Genomic DNA, 20835 nt, shown 5'->3' with positions numbered 1-20835 from the left:
TAAACAGATAAAATAAATCCCTCAAGTAAAATAATTCATATCATAATCCATATTACCGGTTCCCTAATTTGAACTTTGACAGATGTTGCCTATCCATTTGCATGCATCCCTACCCTCTTTTACCTTCTTGTACTTGAGACTCTGCATGTCCCAAAATGGGACAGAGACCAAAAGATCTAATTTCTCAATGGTTTTAGGCCCTATAGTCATTTAAAATTCCTCTTCCTTCACCAACCTAGACTCCATGATCACATACATATATCCTTTGACTAGATTATAATGGAATAATCCTGAATTTGGATTTGAAGACTTTTATTAGAATCCTGACTTTGCCTCTTATTAGTTAGGTAACCACACCTCTACCTGCTTGTCTATAAATGAGAATAACACTCTATTTATATTACAGGGCTGTTGGGAGAATCAAATCACAGAATGGATTTCATATCAAATGTTTTGTAAATGTAAAACACTGCATAAATTTCAAATATTATTATACTTCACTGGATCTATGACCTCATCAATGTAGATATTCCTTCCATCAACAAAGATTGCAACCAATCCCTGCCTTCTCATCCTATGTGATTCTTATTCATATTCTTCCATAAAATACTCCATAGAAGATCCACCCACCATGCTAGAGGCCCTCCCCTCCAGGATTTGGCACATTTCAATGGGAACCAATGGAGCACATATGGTGTCCCTCTGGGATCCCTCATTTACCCTACACAAAGCCAAGCCACATCCATTTCAGATCATACATCTTTCAGTTTATCATTTACTTCATTACTTGAATGTAGATTATCACAGAAAATAAGCTGTAGCTCATTTGTGCTTGATCTAGTCACTCCTCCATTGGTTATGTAAAACATTACAATTAACATATATTTTCAAGCTTTATTTATGTTCTTTTTTTCATCAATTTTACTTCTGAAGATATTCCTTCTTCCCTTCCCATAAGGATATCACGTACATGTAATTTCCTCCACACTTTTCTGAATTCTTTTTTATTCATCATTTCTTAGTGCAAAGTATTATGCCATTACATTCATGTACCTCAGTTTCTTTATCCATTTCCCTATCAATGGGCAACTACTGTATTTCCAGTTCTTGACTGTCACCAAAAAAGTGCATCTGTGAAAATTCAGTGTACTAGGGACATTTCTTCCTGTCTGTTGGTCTTCTTGGGGTATATGTCTAAGAATGGGATATTTGGGTTAAAGAGTAAGAGTATTTTAGATGTTTTCTTAGCATAATTCCAAACTGCTTTCCATGCTGATTGGACAAATTCAATACTCTACTAATAATGCATTATTGTGCCTGTCCTTTCAGCCCTTCCAAGAATTGTCATTTTTCCTTTAGTGTCATCTTTGCCAATCTGATGGGTATGAGATAGAAGCTCAAAGTTGACTTATATTTTTCTTATGATTAAGCATTTTTATTCATTAAAAATTCTTCATTACAGTAGGTCCCTTCCACTGAGTACCCTGGTGCGTTTTTGTATGTATAGGGTTCAGTCCTATACCTCCCTATCACTATTCCAGTGATTCCCTAATGTCTAGATTTCAGGTTTCCACTCAGCAAATTTTATTCCAAGGAACTAAGACACAAATAATGCCACCCTTTAGCCTTGTGCTGGACCTAAAGATGTATACTACCTTTTCTACTGTTATCTAACAAGTTAACTAGTAGAACCTCAGAATGATTTCCCTTATAGAGAAAAGGGAATTTGGGCTAATTTCTACCCTATTCAACACCTTCTTTGTATATGGAAGGCCCTTATCTACAGCCATTCTGTCACTAACACTTCACCAAGGTATCCCTAAGTCATCTCCAGTTGTCCTGCTCTATATCTTGCCGCTGGACCCAGATGGCTCTGGAGGAGAGAGCGAGGCTGGTGATTTTGCACAGCCCTCCTTCACTTAAGTCCAATTCACTTGCAAGTCAAGGCATCACTACCCCCCCCCCCCCATATCACGGTCCTCTTGAAAAATGAAGGACAAGCATCAACAATAAGAAGCTACTAATAGCTCAGCTAACAAGGCTGAAGTACTTTCTCTGGGAAAGTAGTTTTTATCTATAATTAAGTCCAATACATCCCTTGATAGCACAACACTCCAAATTACAAGTACAAACTCATCTCAGGGGTAGTAGATGAACTAACAGGATTAGCTAGCTGTTAATGGAAGAAAATAGGCCATCCTGAGTCACTACCCATACTCAAAATGACTTGGTGACACCCCAGGAGGGCTCCAGCTCAACATCACAGAAATGATTTGGGGTTTAATAGCTAACCAGCAACCCCAAGAGAAAGTTTAAAAAAAAGTAATTTGCCTCTCATTTGGGCATATCCAGCAAGCTTCCTTCCAACTCTAAATTCTTGTGAAAGTTTAAATCCACGTCATCTCATCATAGGCTACTAGATCTAATATCAAACGATATTTCTATACATACTCAAGATACAGCATGGCACATGGGAAATGAATTAGACTAAGAGCAAAGAAGCTGCATTTTCAATTTAGTGCTGTCACTATTTAGAACCTAGCCTTGGGCAAGTCATCTCACCATTGTGGGCTTCAGTTTCCTCATTTTTCAAATGAGAAAGCTGGGCCAGATTCTTTCCAAGGCTCCTTTTATCTATGTGGTTCTATAATTCAAAAAATGTAAGGAAAAGGTTATGAAAATTTCCAGGAAGAGTAACATAGAAGAAAATAAGGAAAAAGGAATATAGTTTACAAGTACTTTGAGGCCACAGACCCCATCTTAGACTTGTTTTGTGGGAATAGTAGTGTCCCCCAAATCACCAGATCTTCTTACAACCACAGTTCTACAGCTCTTGTTGAGGGGAAAGATCATTGTGAAGAGGGGGTTCACACTCCTCAGCATCACCAAAAACAAATGGCCACCAAAAGTCAGGTAGACACAGGAGCCCTGGGAGTGGCAGCATCTCCCAGACCACTGGTCTAGCTTCTAGATCAAAGCCATCATTAGAGAAGGCAACTTCTGAGAAGCCAAGTCAGCTAAGCTGAAGCAGTGGGTCCCCTGAGGGAGAGACAGGAAACACCATGTGCCAGGCAAATCAAATCACCACTACCATCACTACTTTAACCATCATTTCCCCTTAGATCTTCAAGGAAATGTGCCAAGAACCCTGGAGATAGCAATATTGCCCTAACTACCAGACCTGCTTCTAGCCCAGCTCCTGCAGCAACCATTGAGGAGATAAGTAACTGTAAAGAGGGATATACATTCCTCATCACCATCAGTGACAAGGGCTGACCAAGTGCCACCAACATTCAAACAAGCACAGGAGCCCCAGGTATGCTTGCTTTGCTGCTTCCAGACCAATCCCCAGAGTCACCATCTGAAGAAGTAACTCCAGAGGAGAACGGGACATTCATCTCCACCAATTGCCAACAAAATACCAAACACCTGGCAAACAAGCCAGCCTTGCTGAAGCAGAACATGCCAGGCAGGTAAGAGAGGTGCCACCACCATGACCATGATTTCCCCTCAGATTTCAATGGAAACAGCCCAGAACTGAACCCAAAGCCTTTGGAATAGCAATGCTTTTAGCTCAGAGTCCTCAGATATCATGCTGGGAAGCAATATCTGTCTAGATGCAGCCTGGCAACTGCTCTTGCAAGACTTAACAGCCAGAGCTACTGAAAACCCAGAAAAAAAAGTTCTTGCCACCAAAGTCCTTGGCATTATCAAACAGAACTACGTCAGAAACTGATATGATTTTATCAGTGGAAATACCATTAAGGAAGAGGCATTAACAGGTGCTTTGCTACTGCAACCTAAGAACCATGGGACCTTTCCACCTGACTTGCAGCTGAAACCTTCCATATGTCTGTTATCTCCTCCATTGGAATCTAAGTGAGTAGGGACCATCTTGCTTTTCTATTTGTATCTCAAACACTTAGCATGGTGCTTTCCACAAAGTAGGCAATTAATTGATGCTTCACTCATTCTTTCAAATCCTTCAGAGTCAAATGACATGCAGCTAGGTGCATAGACCCTTGAAAACTTTCTGTAACTGAAGAATTTATATCGTAAGGCAGAGGTCACCAAATAGTAGATAGGGATCTATTATTTTTTTATTTTAAAAAATATTTTTTTTCCCCAATTGGTTGAGATCTATTATTAACCCAGAAGACCTTCAAATAAGTTGCCACAATAATGTCCCATTCTCAAACTGGAGAGGGAAATGAAGCCTGCAATAACACTTGCTATGTGCCTACCACGCCCAATCCAGAATGCTCAGACTTGATTGTGTTAAACAATGTTATAGAAAGATTCATCTCTTGGTGATATAATGGATGAACTGGAAATGGAATGGAACATGGAAGGGAGGAATCTAGTCAGGAGATCTCTATAATAGTCCAAGGATGAGATAGTAAGGGTTTAGAGACCGTGGTGATAATAACAGGAATCAAAAGAGGAGAAAGAAAAGACATTTTGAAGACTTGAAAAGCTTACTAAGTAGTTATTGGGCGAGAGAGAAGCAGCATTCAATAACAACTCCTATTTTCATCTGAGAGACTAGAAACACAGAAATAGGAAAATCAAAAATGAGGAAATGGTATTTTTTGTTGTTGGGAAAGTGAGATGGAAGGTTGGGGGTGACAGGTTTAGTTTTAGATATGCTCAATATGATGTGACATGGGCCGAATGGAAAATATCTAGGAGACAAAAAGGACTGATACTCAGGATGGAGTTCAGGGCTGGAAATATGGATTATGCATTTCTTGGGTCTAGTTTCATATGATTTTTAATTACTTTCTACAGAAGTATTGTCACACAAGCCCATGTGTCAGATTTGTGATTTCCAGGAACAAGATGAAGTTATTACACACAGTTGATCGCATTACAGCACAATCTGAGAGTATGCAAACCAATTTAGTGGACATACTCACTTAAACACAAAAAGTAAAAGATATGTCCCAACACACTGCCATTCTGGGTTTTGACTTTGGCTTGGCTCGGGAATTATACTCATTACATTAAGTCAGTTAACTGCAACACAGGCAACCTTATCTTTCCAAGTAATAGACAAATTATGAATGGCCAGCAGATATGAGTGGCTGTACAGTTCTCCACTGCACTAAAGCAGACAAAGGGGTCTGGGATCTTTTGTTAGGTACCTCTGAGTAGTCAATCAGGAGTAGGTCAATAAGACTTAATACAGGGGTGGGTAAAAATCCCTTTGCAGTCAGGGACTTTACTCATGAATATTTATCAGCCACTCTAGTGGTCTCTATCTATGCATAGCCCTGAGCCCTCACCTTCCTCTGAGTGAAGGGGCCCTGGTATAACCAGCCTTCATCAACAGGTAAGCAAGTCACAAGCATACTAGTTCACCCTCCTACCTTGGCTCCATCCACACTGATAATCCGATAGCTGTTTCTTGTGCTGTCATAGAAGTAGGAAACGGTGACTGCCTGTTTGCTTGCAGGCATCCAGTTCTTCTTAGTGCTGGGGTCTATTTGGAAGACATGTGCTCTGGTGGTGAAGATGGGCTGTTCTCTGGAATGGGGAAGGATAGAAGAAATAAACATGTGAGTTTGTGGAAGATGATACATTCCCTGCTTTTTTCAAAGCTTGGCATAACAAGATTAAAAGAAGCTTGCCTTCAGTGATACTGAAATTAATGGGTCTCCTGGGAACAAAGCCAAAGCAGTGTTAAAAAAGAAATACAACGAATAAAATATTAATACATCATTCAAAGAAGTTTGTTGATTGCTAGTTGCTAGTGTGAGTGTGTGTGTGTGTGTGTGTGTGTGTATGTGTTAAACAGGTTGTAAAATTGCTGGGAGCTAGGGTAGTTAATTGATAATCTTAAGCAATTTTATGTGGCTTTTTTTTTTTAAAGAACCTTGAGCTTTAAAACCAGGGTAAGGACAGGAATCAGGAGCGGGTGAAATTTGTGTGATTCTTCTTAGCCTGCAGGTAGGAGTCATCAACAAATCCATTTCTTATCCTGTGCAACTCTTGTCCTCAAACCCCCACTCAAACCACCTGTCAATGCAGAGAAGCAGGCCCACTGGAAAAACTCTGGTATGGAGGCATAGCCTTAGACTAGTCATTTAACTACTGTGGGCCTCAGTTTCCTTATTGTATAGCAGAGAGTTAAACTAGATTATCTCTTTATAGCTCGAAATCCCCTTATCCTATGACATAATGTTCTGTTTTCTTCAATGAATTTTGTGGGTTACATCATTCCCTTCTCCCCCCACCCCTTCACAACCCTGCCCGTTTCTATTTGTCAGTCAATGGCACCGCCATTCTCTCAGACACCAGGCTTAAACTTGAGTCATCTTTGACTCATCCCTCTTCCTCTCTATAACCAGTTGGGTATATACTATAAATATTTTTTGCTTCCAAAGTTCTCTGGTATTTACTCCATCCACACCTCTTCATTCCCACTACCACCCCCACCCTCCAGTCCATTCAGCACTCTACCATCTTATACCCAACTTACCCCTTGTTTAATAATCTCTCCAAGATCTCACATTCCACTACCAAACTGATATCTTTCTACCACACTCCTTCCTTCATATAGGCTCCCCTACAAAGTGAACTACATTGTTTTCCCCTTGGTTGCCTGTTTTCAACTCAAACACCTTTGTTTAATTTCTGAAGCTCCTTGATGAGCTGGTCCCATCCCACTTGTCCACATTTATTTGCTACTAATCTTCAACATCAATAAACTGTTTTAGTCAGGCCAGTTTCCTCATTATCTAAATTTGCCATGATATATTCTTTCCTTTCTTCCTGTACTCATGTTTTTCTTCTCCCAGGAAAGTATACACTTCTTTTCCACCTACTCAATTCCTACCCTTTCTTTAAGATTCAAGGCAAGTCTTACCTTTTTCTGAACTTCTATTACACTAATAGTCTATACCATGTCACACTTAGTTTTTCTCTATTTCATGTCTTGACTATTCATCATAAAGGACTTAACAGTAAAAATGGTTGCCTTATATTTCTCATGCATTTTTCATGTGGCCTAACCAAGTGCTAGGCACAAAATAATAAATGTTCATTAGATCCTTGATTGATAGCCATCTAGCAAGCATTTATTAAGTTCTTGCTATGTACATGGGGTCATAGATTTAGAAATAGAAAGGACTGTAGCATTCCCCTGGTCCAAACTCCTCATTTTATTCTAAGAACTAATGTATGAATTAAAGTCCCATCAAAAAATTAATACTGAGGCAAGCTTTGGAGAGAGGGGCACTTGTCTCTTCAGACTTTGCCTCTTAGTTCCCCAAAGTTGAGTTCAGTTCTACTGAATCATGGAAATACACACTGAAGAAGGCCTAGTACCCTGGAACTTCCTGATCCTCCCCTGGAATTTAGAAAGTACCAATTTTAAGTGAAATATTTTAAAATTAAGGACTTGTTAGTATGAATGTGTTCACTGTAGTATTATTATACAGTCTGAGACTCAATTAAACTGACAAGTCAGTTCTTATTCAAGTTCATTTATATTTCATTATGGTTGGTTATTGTCAATTCAAGTACAGTATTTCTTAAAAGATGCAGAAATAATGAGATCCTGCCAGACCGTTAATTGAGGAAGAATGAAGAAGTCAAGGAATACGTTATTAGAATATCTCTTTGATCTCTTCCTCTTCCTTCAAAGTGGAGTAGAAGTGTTTGGTTAGATGGAAAGAAATTGGGCTTTGCTGGACTAACCTTGTCTGGGGTGACTGTCAAATCTAGAGAATCCAAACTATACCTAATGGCTTTACTCATGCTGTTCTTTGACTATTCAAAGCCTCTACCCTACACCTAGTCTTATCTATTCCAAAATCCCCTTCCTTCTTCAAGTCCCATTCAGGTTTCCTATTCCTTTTTCCTTAGTGATCTTAAGCAGGTGGTATTCTGATTAGCAAAGCAATTCAAAATAAGGCCTATTTTGAGTTTTCACTTCTCACCTCATTCCCAGCTCCCCATGTAGGCTTCCCAAGAGTCAAAATATAGTAAATCAGCCCTATAACCAAACACTATTAAGTTCTGAAAGCAGCTAGGGACCCAATGAAGCTCAATAAAAACCAAAGTAGTCACTAGTGAAGAGAACATAAACTGTCATAGCAATCCCCAAGGCGATTAGGATGATAAATCTACAGGTATGAATGGCCTCCTATTTTCAGTCACCTATCCTGGGAAAGTTGCTCTTAAAAATCTCCCTTTAAAATTTGGTTTCAGAAATCTTCCTGTGAGCAGGTTAATATTTTAAACATGTTTATTTGAAAGATGGGAATCCTACCTAATTAATGTTAATATAAAAGTATCATACTACTACCTTGCCCCTTAAATGTTTAAAAATTTTTCATTTTTTTTTGAAGATTTTTACCTTGGAATATAATATTCTATTGGATTGGTGAATAACATTCATGGTGAAATTCATGATTATTCTAAAAAATAGCACCTGATAGTTTCCTTTAGTTATAGGTTAGGGACCTATAGTGACTGCTATAATGTTTCAGTGATACAAACACTATTAAATATTGAAATTAATTTCTATAAAATAGTTGGCAATTTCACTAAAGAAAAAATCATAAAATTATTGGAACATAGATCAAAAGCTGAAAGTGATCATCAAGGTCCTCTATACAAGTATTTCTCTGTTTCCTAATTGAAGCATAGTCATTGAATTTAAGACAAGTCAGCCTGTGGGCTTCAAATATAAAAACTGTTAGTATTTAAAGCTATTCAGTAATCTAGAGTACTGGTCCTTGAGTTAACACTGGGGTTAGGCTTTGTTCATCACTTCACATATTTATTCAATGTCTATTTTGTGCAAAGCTACAATCTGATAGTATTTGTGTAAGACACTGATACAATAATCAGATTATATATATATATAAGTACCTTGTTTTCTGGAATGTATTAATAATTTATCAGTATTCTTAACAATGATCATTTTAGCAGGTTTTATATTTCTAAGTACTTGGATTCCCATCATCACATTTGACCCTTACATCATCCTTCTGAGGTAGGCAGAGCATATATTTTCATTTTATAGATGAGGAAATTGAGGCTCAGAGAGGTTACACAGCTCTACCCAAGTTTACATGGTTAGTAAGACACAGAACTGGGTCCTAGTCCACTTTCGCACCCACATCATGTAGAACAAGGCATATAGGAAGACAGATTTTGGCTCAACATAAGGAAAACTTCTTAATAATGAGTTTTCCTAAAGCCGAATGCTGCTTTGGGAATCATGAGTTGCCTCTCAATAAAGGTCTTCAGGTAGAAGTTGGATAACTGCTTGTTGGGGCTAATTTTAGATGGTCTTCATGACTCAAGTTGGGGTTGGGCTACAGGAACTCCAAATCTATGCTACTTTTCTTTGATATTTGATGTTACTTTGCTTAAGCAGTTAATTGGGTTTTGTACAAAATCTCCCCTTTCTGATCATAGAATGCATGGCAGAAAGAGCACTGGCTTCATGGGAGATCTGAGTTTGTAGATCTGACATTCTCTAGTTGTTTGACCTCAGCAAAGTCATATACTTTTGTGACCTTACCTTAAGAAGCTAATAATAGTTGTGCATTGCACAAGGCACCTCTATGGAAAGCAATGTCATATATAACCCAGCTGTAATCCTTAAATCTTCTTTAAGGTTCTCTGATCTTTCAGTCAATTACCAAGACCAATTACTTGCCAATTCTATTCCCACCAAAGCACCACCTGCTAAATTCTCCATGACACCAGCCTAGGAGAATTGTACTATCCCACTTTCCTGTACTACTATAAACTCCTTGAATAGCCACCATTCTCTCCTCCCTCCACTCCATCCTTCAGACAAATGTCGGAACATTCTCTCTTTCACATAGATCCAGTCATACCACTGTTCTCCTTGAAACTCTGAAGTTTGACTTTACTCTTCTGAAGTTCAAATATGTCTGATTGACATTCAAGGCCTTCCCCCCAATCTAGTACCATGCCACCTTTCCAGCCCTATCTCATATACTTTCTGCCCTTGTTAAACTGGACTCTTTTCCTACCCTCCCCTCCATGGATTCTCATACCTCTGCACTTTTGCTCCTAGTGCACCCTATGCTGAGAAAACATTTCCTTCCTATTTCTGTGAAAACTGTCCATTCTTTAATGCCCGACTAAAATGCAACCTTCTCCAGGAAATCTTTGGTCTGATTAAATCTTTCTTCTCAGACATCACAGAATGTTACTTGGTAAATAATGCATTTGTTCTATAATATTGTGGATGTGTTTAGTATTGTCCAATTCTGAGTGAGAGTCCATGGTTCTGACTTGGGCTCAATCCCAACTTTGCTATTTAGTACTTCTCTAACCTTAGATAAGTCCAGTAGAATGGAAACATCATGAGGGCAAGGACAATTTCATTTCTGTCTTTGTATCCCCAGCATATTATACATAGGAGATACTGAATAGATGTTTGCCAAAGTAAACTAGTCACCTCCACCCATGGGCTTTAGTTTCCTCCTAAGTAAAATAAGGAGGTGGGATAAGATTATTTCCAGATTTATTAGGATTTAATCACATGATCCTACTAAACCAGGGTTGAGGAACCTGCAGCCTCAAGGTCACTGATTCCCCACGGCTATGCTAGACTGTAAACTACTTAACACTATGTCACAGAATCATAGCATCAGATCTGGAAGGGTCCTTAGAGGCCACCAAGTCCAATCCTTCAGTTTTCAGATGAGATGGAGGGAGGCCAAGTAACTTGAGCAGGGTCACAGATCTAGTAATTATGTACAGCAAATCTGAATTCAGGTGAACTTCCTGGCTCCAAGCAAGGTTCTATACCCCCCCAAATTTTTTTTAATTCTTTTGTGGGCAAGTCAGTTAGCCTCTTCTTTTTTTTTTTTTAAGCAATTGGGGTTAAGTAACTTGCTCAAGGTTATACAGCCAGTTATTTCTGGGTGTGGTGCTAAGTATCTGAGCCCAGATTCGATCCCAGGTCATACCATCATTGGAGCCGGTGCTCTTACTCGCTGAGCCACCTGGCCGCCCCTATAAGTTGTGAATTCACCTTTTTCCACTTTTTCTTTTTTTTTTAAAGCAATTGGGGTTAAGTAACTTGCTCAAGGTTACACGGGCAGTTATTTCTGGGTGTGGTGCTAAGTATCATATCCTGGATTCGATCCCAGGTCATCCTGACTCTGGGGCTGGTGCTCTTACTCGCTGAGCCACCTGGCCGCCCCTCAATTAGCCTCTTCTTGCTATAGGCAACCCCCTAAGATCATAAGTTCCAGTGAAAGTACAGAACTTCATTGGTAAAGTGAATAGTCTCCCCTAGGTATACCCTATCCTAATGAAATCACAGTCCCTATCTCTAATGTACTGCCATAAATCTTAAAACACTATATGTATTTTGAATAAATACACCATTCCTAACTCCTATGTCAAAGTTTCTTAACAACAGAGTATATCATTAAAATCTGTCCCCTTTGATGGAGGCACTCCTGTATAGACTTCAAAAATGAACATCCAGCAGGCTGAAAACTCTATCAGTGTACCAACATTCATGGTGAAATCTATGGTTATTTTAAGAAATATCACCTGCTAGTTTTCTCCAGTCATTCACACAGGAGGGCATCAGGGTTAGAGGCCCCAAAGCATTGCAGCTGCTATAATGTTTCAGTGATACAAACAGCATTAAACACTAAAATTATTTTCTATAAAATGGTAATTTCACTAACGAACCATTATAGGATTATAGGGGCATAGATCAAGAGCTGGAAGGGACCTTTGAAGTCATCTAAATAAATATTTCTCTTTTTCTTAACTGAGGTGTAGAGTCATTGAATTTGGAGCTAGAAAGGGCCTTGAAGGTCACCATCAAACACCTTCATTTTCTGAAAGAAGAAACTGAGACCCAGAGTGGTAAAACAACCAGCCTAAAGCTTGCATGACTCATTCATGGAACTATTGCTACTAGATCCCAGACCTTCTGACTTCTGGGGTCCAGTGCTTTTTTCTATTATCTTTTATATACACATAAAAATTGTATTTATTTTTATAGCTTTCTCTAGTCAAAGATACTATCCATGTTATAAACTTCCTACTTCCTATTTTGTCTTTTGGAACTGAAATAGCCAGAACAAATGTGAATACAAGGAATTGAACTGCACTGAGCCTCATCACTACAAAGCCTCCTTGGTAAAACAGACAGCAATAAGTATGGGAATAATCTAACCTCCCACACTGAACAAGGCAAAGTAGAAAACAACTGTAGCCCTACACTATGACTTTCAACCAGTCGGGCAGCCCAATGAATTAGTCCACAAATATGTTTATCTTGAGAAAATTCTATTGATGGATGATAAGCTTGGCCTAAAATTGATTAGGAGATCAAGCTGGGTTATATTTGGAAAACTGGGTGATGTTTTCAACAATTCTAGATGCTTACTGACACAGAAGTCCATTTCTTTAACACTAATATCCTTCAGTGAGGCTACATGACTATGAATCATGGAACACGATTACCTTGGGAAAATCAAGATTAGAAGTGACCGAAGTGGCAATGAAATGCACATGGTGGGTGCATGTTACCAACAATGATTTGTACAGAGAAAGAACATAGTAGAAAATATAACTGTGGATGTGTATGGCCAAGGAAGTCTGAGGAACACGAATGAGAAATAACAGATGGGCAGCTTGACTGCTACTCTGGTTCTTTCTTTCTGACATTAAAAGACTCACAGGAAAGCTGGTTAGTAAATTGGGTAGATCTTCTAAGGAAGGTGATGGATCACACGTAATATAACATTATAGAGGGGTAGCATACACATTGGTGAATGAAATATGCACCCTAATGAAATACCAGATCCTTCAAAGTATTAAAGAAATTTTTAAAGGCTCTAATTTCCATCTTAACAGCTAGATTTATGAATGAACTATCTCATTTCTAAATATAATATTAGAGACCGGCAGAGGGAGTATCCATGCTGATGATATCACTGATTCACTAATAAAGAGTAATTTTAATTTAGGAGAAGTGCACATGTCATCTATCTCCAGGTAAAGATGGGGGAAATTCCTTACACCTTGACAGTTTAAAAGCTTTCTATAAAAGCTGAGAAAAATGAGGAAGTTTTTTAGAACTGAAATATACCTAAGAGCTGAGATTTCAGCTGACACTTGAAATCTTAACTATCCTTATCTTCCTTTAAAGCTCAGCATAAACCCCGCCTTCAGCATAAGACCCATCCTGGCTCCCTAGGCTTCTAATGTCTCCCTACTGGAATGCCTACCTACTCACTTTGCATATAGGTTTATTTGCATATATGTTGTCTCCTAGGAGAGAACAGAGTTCCTCGAGGGCAGGGATTATAGTATTTTATTTTTTATTTTATATCTCTAGGGAATGGCTCAGCACAGCAAACACAGTAAGCACTTAATAAATGCTGGTAGGTTTTCTGAACATGAATCCATTAAAGTCAGGTTCTCTTCATTTTCACTATTGCTATCGTGTACCCTTTCTAGGGAAAGGGAGGGGGAGGACAGCTAACTGGCACAGTGGAAAGAGCACCGGGCCTGGAGTCAGTAAAAACTGTGTTCAAATCCAGCCTCAGACTCTTACTAGCTGTGTGACCCTGGGCAAGTCACTTAACCCTGTTTGTCTTAGTTTCCTCATCTGGAAAATGAGCTGGAGAAGGAAATAGCAAACCACTGCAACATCTTTGCCAAGAAAACCTCAAATGGGGTCACAAAGAGTCAGACGTGACTGAATAACAGCAAAAATTCTGTACTTTGTTGACACTGAAGAACCTGGAAAGAAAGAGAATATTTGCCAAAATCATTTCAACAAACAGCTTTCTCCTTCAAGGATAGTGAACCATTACCCTTAGACTCTAGCATAACAGTCCCTAAGGTGATTTAAAGGAAATAGAAAAAAAATTAAAGCAGAAAAGCAGCCAGAGTGGACCAAACATACATAGAAGAGACGTGTGCCAGAAGAAATACAGTTATGAGGGCAATGGGGTACCGATAAACAAGGCATGAATTGATGGAAGGGAAGATACCAGCTCCACAAAGATAATCAAGAGAACTTTTAAAACTGCCAACCTATTCTTCCATAGATACAACATTTTAATAAGAGTCACCTATACATAAACTGAGGGCATCTTGGCTGACAATGTCAGCAGGGACAAGGGGGTTTTCACAAGAAATAATCAGCAAGGAATTCAACCATATCACAGTTAACTGAGACACAATGAATACAAGATACCACTGTGTTTACTGTTTGTTGACAAGGCATTTGATTTGGCAGAACACACCAGCACCTCAAAAGTGCTTTTACAGGAAGGTGTATCCATACACGTCAAAATCTTTCAGGCGTCCTTGGATAACATAACAACACGAATAAGTGTGTTCTATGACCCCGTTACTGATGTTGCTAAATGGTAGTATGATGTGGTACATCATGGCCTCCAAAAGACTAAAGATAAATAATACAGAGTGCAACATATAACTAGCAAGAACACTTAAGGAGGACAGGAGCAAAGGATGTGATAAAGGAATTGAGGAATGAAGTTGAATGAAGAAGCTAAAGAAGATTATTGAGAAAGCCTTCAACAAAACAGGACCAAAAACAAAGCCCCGTGGCTTTCCTACAAAAACTTTCCACTACAACTTTAATTCATTGATTGCCTCTCTCTGGGTCTGGACAGGAGTTCCAAACCCAAGTAAGTATTCTATTATTATATACAATAATACATACTATTATTACATAACCCATCTCATCCTAAAATAGATACTGTGAAGGACTAGCTGTCAAATGACTTGTTGAAATCCAGGCACACTATTTCTATAGTATTTACTTTATTAGTCTAATAATCTTATCAAGAAAGCAAAAGGGATTATTTTGGCAGGACATACATATTCTCTCAATGAATGCATATTGGTTTGTACTGATCCACTGAATAAAAGACCAAGATATCCAGCAGTGTATGAATAAAAACATCACAATTAAGTGATTCTGCAACTATATAGAGACCCTTCAAATTGTATTATAGTGAAGGGGCAGTTAGGTGGCACAGTGGACAGAGCACAGGCCCTGGAGTCAGAAGGATCTGAGTTCAAATTCTGCCTCAGACACTTTCTAACCATTTAATAACCCTGATTGCCCTGCCAAAATAAATAAATAAATTAAAAGTATTCTAGTGAATTAATAACTTTACTTAGTTTAGTAAAAAGGATTCAATGACAATTTTGTTTTATTTGTTTCATGGTATGGGAAAAGTCTATTTGTTTAACTCGTACATGCAAAATGTTATATTCAAAACAAATATAGCTCATGTTAGTTGTGTACAAAAATAAATCATTCATCTAGCTTCTGAAACTTAAGCAGGATGACATCATCACAGAACTAAAATATAAGACAGCTCAGAAGAGGCTTCAACTCCAGGTTTCCAACTCCAAAGTTCACAGGGAGATTGGTTATGAGCAGGAAACTGGAAGGGAGGCATTCTCCAGAAAAAAATAAATAAAAAAGGAGGAGGCTGCTTCAGAAAAAACAAACAAACACTCAGAGGATAGTTTTGAGACAAGAAGATTGCTTCAGGGTTTTCAGAAGGAGGAAATGGCCTTCTCTGAACACTAAGGCAGAAATAAGCCAGGAACATTTTAAGACCTTGTGGTTCTTCACTTATTAGGAAAAATAAAGCAATATGAACAGAACCCTCTCAAGGAGACTTTGGTTAACAGCTGGAAATATGTTGTTAGAGAAAGTTTATGGATGAAAAGTTGTAACAAGTTAAATAAGGACATAGAGTTCATCTTGTTTTTAATTTTGGCTTCTTTTTTCTTTTGCTGTATATTTCAGCAACATTTATCTGTGATGGATGAAACTAATTACTTTATTATGGTAAATATTTGCATATGTTTCACATATATATACACACACACACAGTTGTGCATTTCTCTCAGGATATTTTATTTTCCAGTCCTAAGACACAAGTCTAAATTCTATGCAGGTTGAACCAGGAAAGAGGAAACACCAATTTACCTGGTGGCAGTAAATAGAGCAAAGTGCATGAGAACAAAAACTCCTTTAACATTTTTCCCAACCAATCCTCAGTGACAGGAACAACATACGAGAAACCTGGGGAAGGTACCCTAATCAGGCCTGGCTGCTGCTGTGCCATTTGCTCTCTTCCCATTCCCTCATGCTCCATATTCTCACCATGTCATTTGAATTTATCTCCTTTCTAAAGGCATGTGTCACCAAAGCGTTGTTTCATAACCATAGGCAGTCTAAGCAACAAGAATACTTTTTTTCAGCAAGTGTTTCAGTAAATGAAGGTCATGAATTCAAGACAAATATTTACCGAGTACCTATTCTGTGCATGAAATCATGCCAATCCTCCCTCATTTTACTAACATTCTTCCAGCAAAAAAAAAAAAGATATGAGATATCTCAGAATTTTTAAAAAAAATTAAAAATTGCCTAAGAGAATAAGGTTTTAAATTTTTTTTCTCCACATAAAAGAGGAAAATTAAGGACGGATTTCCACCTAAGACCATACAAATAATTATTCTTCTCTCAAGGACACACTTTCCTTTAGCTACTTTTTCCTCGGTCGGTATCACTTCCCTCCTCTCCTGTTGCCCTTTTCTGGACATCTCTAGCTTCTTTATATTTCCCTTGAGACACAGAACTGTGCACTGTGCTCTAGGCATAACAGTGTCACAATTTTACATCAGGGTGAGATGGTATTTTCTGGTTCTCCTTGATGCTATCCAGCATCTAATTGTCCTTTTGGGCCACAGAAGCACATTGAGACACTATCCTCAGAGAATAATCTACAGTGATTCACAGGTGCCTTTCCTGAGTCATGACTGGCAGTTGAAAGTCTATTTTCTATGTATAATTTAGTGGTTTTTTTAATCCCTTAATGCAATATCTTTCACTTGCCCACATTAAAATTCTGCCACTTTTCCACCCACTTGCAGATTCATATTTTCTTTTTGTAGTCTATCCCAGTCAGACTCAACACCCAGAAGAATTTAGTATCATCTACAAACTAAGATATTGCTCTGCATTTCCTCCTCAAGATTATTCACAGATAATGCAAATAAGTAGGAAAAACTGCAGTACATTTTAAAGATGATCTAGTGTAAGACACTGACTGCAGAACCAAGGAAACATGGCGGACATCCTGGTTTGGGATAATTAACCCAACTAGGGTTAATTATAACCAATACAAAAAAGGTATATAGAATCACAGTAGTGGAGAGCTGGAAAGGCCCTGAGGCCATATACAACCCATACACAAAAGGAATCCTAACCATGAAATGGTATTCCAGCTAAGGCTTTCATTTCCCATCCACTGCTCTACTTGGTATCTATGGACATCATGCCTCCCTTGGGAAAAATTTGTCAAATGAAATCTCCTCATCATAGAAATGAATCCAGCTTTCACACTCAACACCTCTTGAGCACCCTCCATTGCCTCTCCCTTTTAATTAGAGGGCAGGGCAATGAACACTTCCCTTTATACATTATACATGACTCAGTTTTTCCACCTAACTTCCCAATAGCTATTCTGCTTGGTTTAGATTCCATGATCATGCCCCTGCCTGTGTACCCTGGTGGGGTAGGGAGGGCTTTTTAGATTCCTTTTGTGTATAGTCTTCTCACATTAAACTGTAAACTCCTTGAAGGCAAGGACTTTTTCTTATTTGTTTCTCCAGTGCTTAGCACGAAGTCTGATACATAGTAGGTACTTAATAAATATTCCTGACTAAGGAAGGGAACTTCACTTATCTAGGAAACCTATTCACTTTCAAAACTGTTCTAATTATTAGGAAGCTTTTCCCAACATTAAGCCTAAATTGGCTTCTTTTCAACTTCCCCTCAGTGCCCCTAGTTGTGCCTTCAGGAGCCAAGCAGAAAAATCTAACCCCTCTTCCACATGCTTGCCCTTTGAATATTTGGAAACAGTTCTCAGGTCCTCCCAGAATCTTCTCTTCTCCAGAAGATCCTCCTATATAACTAGGCCCTTCTCTATCTTAACTGATGGTAAATTAGGCCATCTTTTGTCTCAATTCTTATCTATACCTTAGTCATGGAATGGATATTGCCTCACAGAAACTGAAGCCTGGGAAAGATCAAGGTCATCCTAGGCATCCAGGGCCATGACTAACTCATCTTGACTTTTGTCTTGCCCCTGGACTCTGATGACTCTGGAAGAGAGAAACTGATGACTTTGCACAGCTGTTTCACTTAAATCCAATTCATGAGCAAGTCAAGACATTGCCCCATGATATCATTGGTCGCCTTCAGGAATGAAAGACTAAACAACAACAATGCCTTCCTCTGAACACTCCAATTTACCAATGTCCCTCATAAATGTCCAAAACTGAGCACGGTACTTGCTTACTCCAAGAAAGGAGATAAAATGGCAAGTATGTGCAATAGCACGGAGGCCAGTATCACTAAACGGGGGCAACATGTAAAAAAGAAAGGTTGGAAGAAATAAGGCTATGAAAGGTTTTGTTTAAAGTCAAACAGAATTTTATATTCAATCCTAGAGGTAACAGGGAGTTACTAAAATTTACTCTCTGAGGAAAGGGACATGTGATATGGTTAGATGTGTGCTTTAGGAAGATAAATTTGACTGCTTTGTAGACTTCTTGGAGCCCTGACCCTCAGAAAAGGTACCCTATAACTAAGCACACTGTGGGAAAACAGAATTCCACACATGGGCCAGCATGTATCTTTCACCACCATAGCTTTATGGTTCAGACATCACGGTATAAGGAAATAAAAAGAACTTGTTTCTTCACCAAAGTCAACTTTCTGGCTAACATACTCCCCAAACCACTGCTCCCCAGCCCCACCCTCTCTGAATGAATTGGAATCTTATCCTTTTTTTCCGCATGAAAAAGCCAAAACTTTGGAGTCCCCTTAGGGGATCTAGGTTCAAATTCTCGTTTTGCTACCTTGGGTAGGTCCCAACTTAAGTTTTCTCAACTGTCAAATAAAGGTAAGATAAAATGATCTCTGAAGTTTTGAAAAGTTACAGATTTATGATCATGTAGCATATTGGCATAGGTACCTTAAATTCTGTAGAAATTTCAAATAAAGCAAATACCATTTGGGGCTGGGCTTTATTTGGGTGTAGGGGAGCATGGTTGAATTAAACTCTGTATCTTCCCTTACCACTTAGCATAAATTTATTGGCACAAAGTAATTTCTTAAATGTCTGTCCAGGAACTTGCTCCATCAAGAATCCTCTCCTCCACCATCTTTAATCTCTCCCAAATAGCAGTTGCTTGTTGCTTGTTAACACAGCCAGAACACCCTCATCCTTAAAAAGCTTTCACTTCACCCTGCTGTCTCTCAAGCTATCCCAAATTTGCCTTTCTTTTCCTGATGAGCTTCTAGAAAAATTTATCTCCCTCTCAGCACAGCCAAATCCCCATCATCACACTCACTTCTCCATCCTTTTCAATCAAGCTTCCCACTCCAAGAGTTCTACTCCAAGTGATCTCTCAAAAGTTATAAGTAATCTGGAAACACCAAAGGAGCAGGGAGGATGGGACAGGTTTAACAAGGGAAGGGTGCTATGATAACACCCACCCCCCAAACTAGGTCAGCAGTTGACACTCCCCAAAGTAGGGATCACACTACCTCCCTCTCTAATCTAGCCCTGGCCAACTGCCTCCTGGTGCATCTCACAGATGCCAGTCAGCACAGTATGTGAAGTACTAACCCAAACTCCTAACGCCTAGAGCGCATCTCAGGAGAATTAAGTTATATCAGAAAATCAGGCAATGAAACACTTTGGTAACTTTATTTTTCATATGAGCTCATGATGACTTTTACAGGTAAGAATTTCTCAGAGTCCAGACAAGGCCATGAAGATCAGGTTCCTATCTTTATATAAACAGACCCAAAGTTAGCCATGAGATGAGTCAGACTCTCCTTGCTTCCGTTTTTCCCTTCTTCACCCCCTCAAACCATTACCATGCCCAAAGATCCCAAATCTTAGATCTGGGAACAGAGGTAACAGACAATATTTTGCTTCTCCCCAATCACTTCCCTAGAACCCCTGGGAATTAGGGAAATTAACAGATCATAGATGGTACTTTTCCTATACAAAAGGGGAAAGATGGTAAGATCTTTGGTGAACTATATACCACCTACCTCCTTCACCCAAGCACCATTAATCAACTGAGGATTTGTAATCTCCACCTCTTCAGAGGCTTGGGTTGGTAGTACAGAAGATCCCTCAATAAATCTTATTTGGATATTAAATTTTGTGCATTAATATCTTCCTTTTTCCTTTCTTAGCATAGGTGCTGACCTACAACACAATCATTCATTTGGAGAGGCATTTGCAACCAAATGTAGGCAATAAAACAGTGGGAGAATTTGATCAATTCCTTTCATTTTCAGAAAAATACTTTGAACAAAAAGGAATAGCACTAATTCGGATTGGTTCCCCTTTATTGGTATTAATTTTCACTCACACACACACACACACACACACACACACACACAATGGAGCCACCACACACTTCTAAAGAGTGATAGGCAGGGAATGGCTGTCAAGAGAGAACTTTGGGAAGATAGCGGAGTAGAAACAGGACTTCTGAGTGACTCCAGCTTCCACTTCTTCCAAATCATGTAAAAAAAATGACTCTAGACAAACTTTGGAACTATAGAACCCACAAAATGACAAAGAGAAGCTAACCTCCTCCTGAAGACAGCCCAGCAGGCCAGGAGGAAGGTGCAGTGCTCTGGGAGCTGAGGCCAGCTCCGCTAGAGCCAGAGGTTTTAACCTCAGGGCAGCCTGACCAGCTGTCCAGCAGCTGTGGCGG

General features: G+C 39.0%; 1 protein-coding gene across 3 annotated transcripts in view; it reads right to left on the bottom strand.

Annotated features, from left to right (window-relative positions):
* Nucleotides 1–20835, bottom strand: part of HOMER2 (homer scaffold protein 2) — a 162923-nt gene that overhangs the window by 64500 nt on the left and 77588 nt on the right. For all 3 annotated transcript variants that reach the window (XM_069098717.1, XM_069098719.1, XM_069098718.1), the window contains exon 2: nt 5373–5529. In XM_069098717.1, the coding sequence (XP_068954818.1) occupies nt 5373–5529 (157 nt within the window). The remainder of the gene's footprint in view (nt 1–5372; nt 5530–20835) is intronic.

This window comes from Petaurus breviceps, unplaced genomic scaffold (assembly GCF_028583685.1).
Source record: "Petaurus breviceps papuanus isolate PSGF00001 unplaced genomic scaffold, PetGlider_PUasm1.0 37, whole genome shotgun sequence".
Taxonomy (NCBI): Eukaryota; Metazoa; Chordata; class Mammalia; order Diprotodontia; family Petauridae; genus Petaurus; species Petaurus breviceps.
Note: the sequence above shows the minus strand (reverse complement) of the source record. Positions and strands in the feature narration are given on the sequence as shown.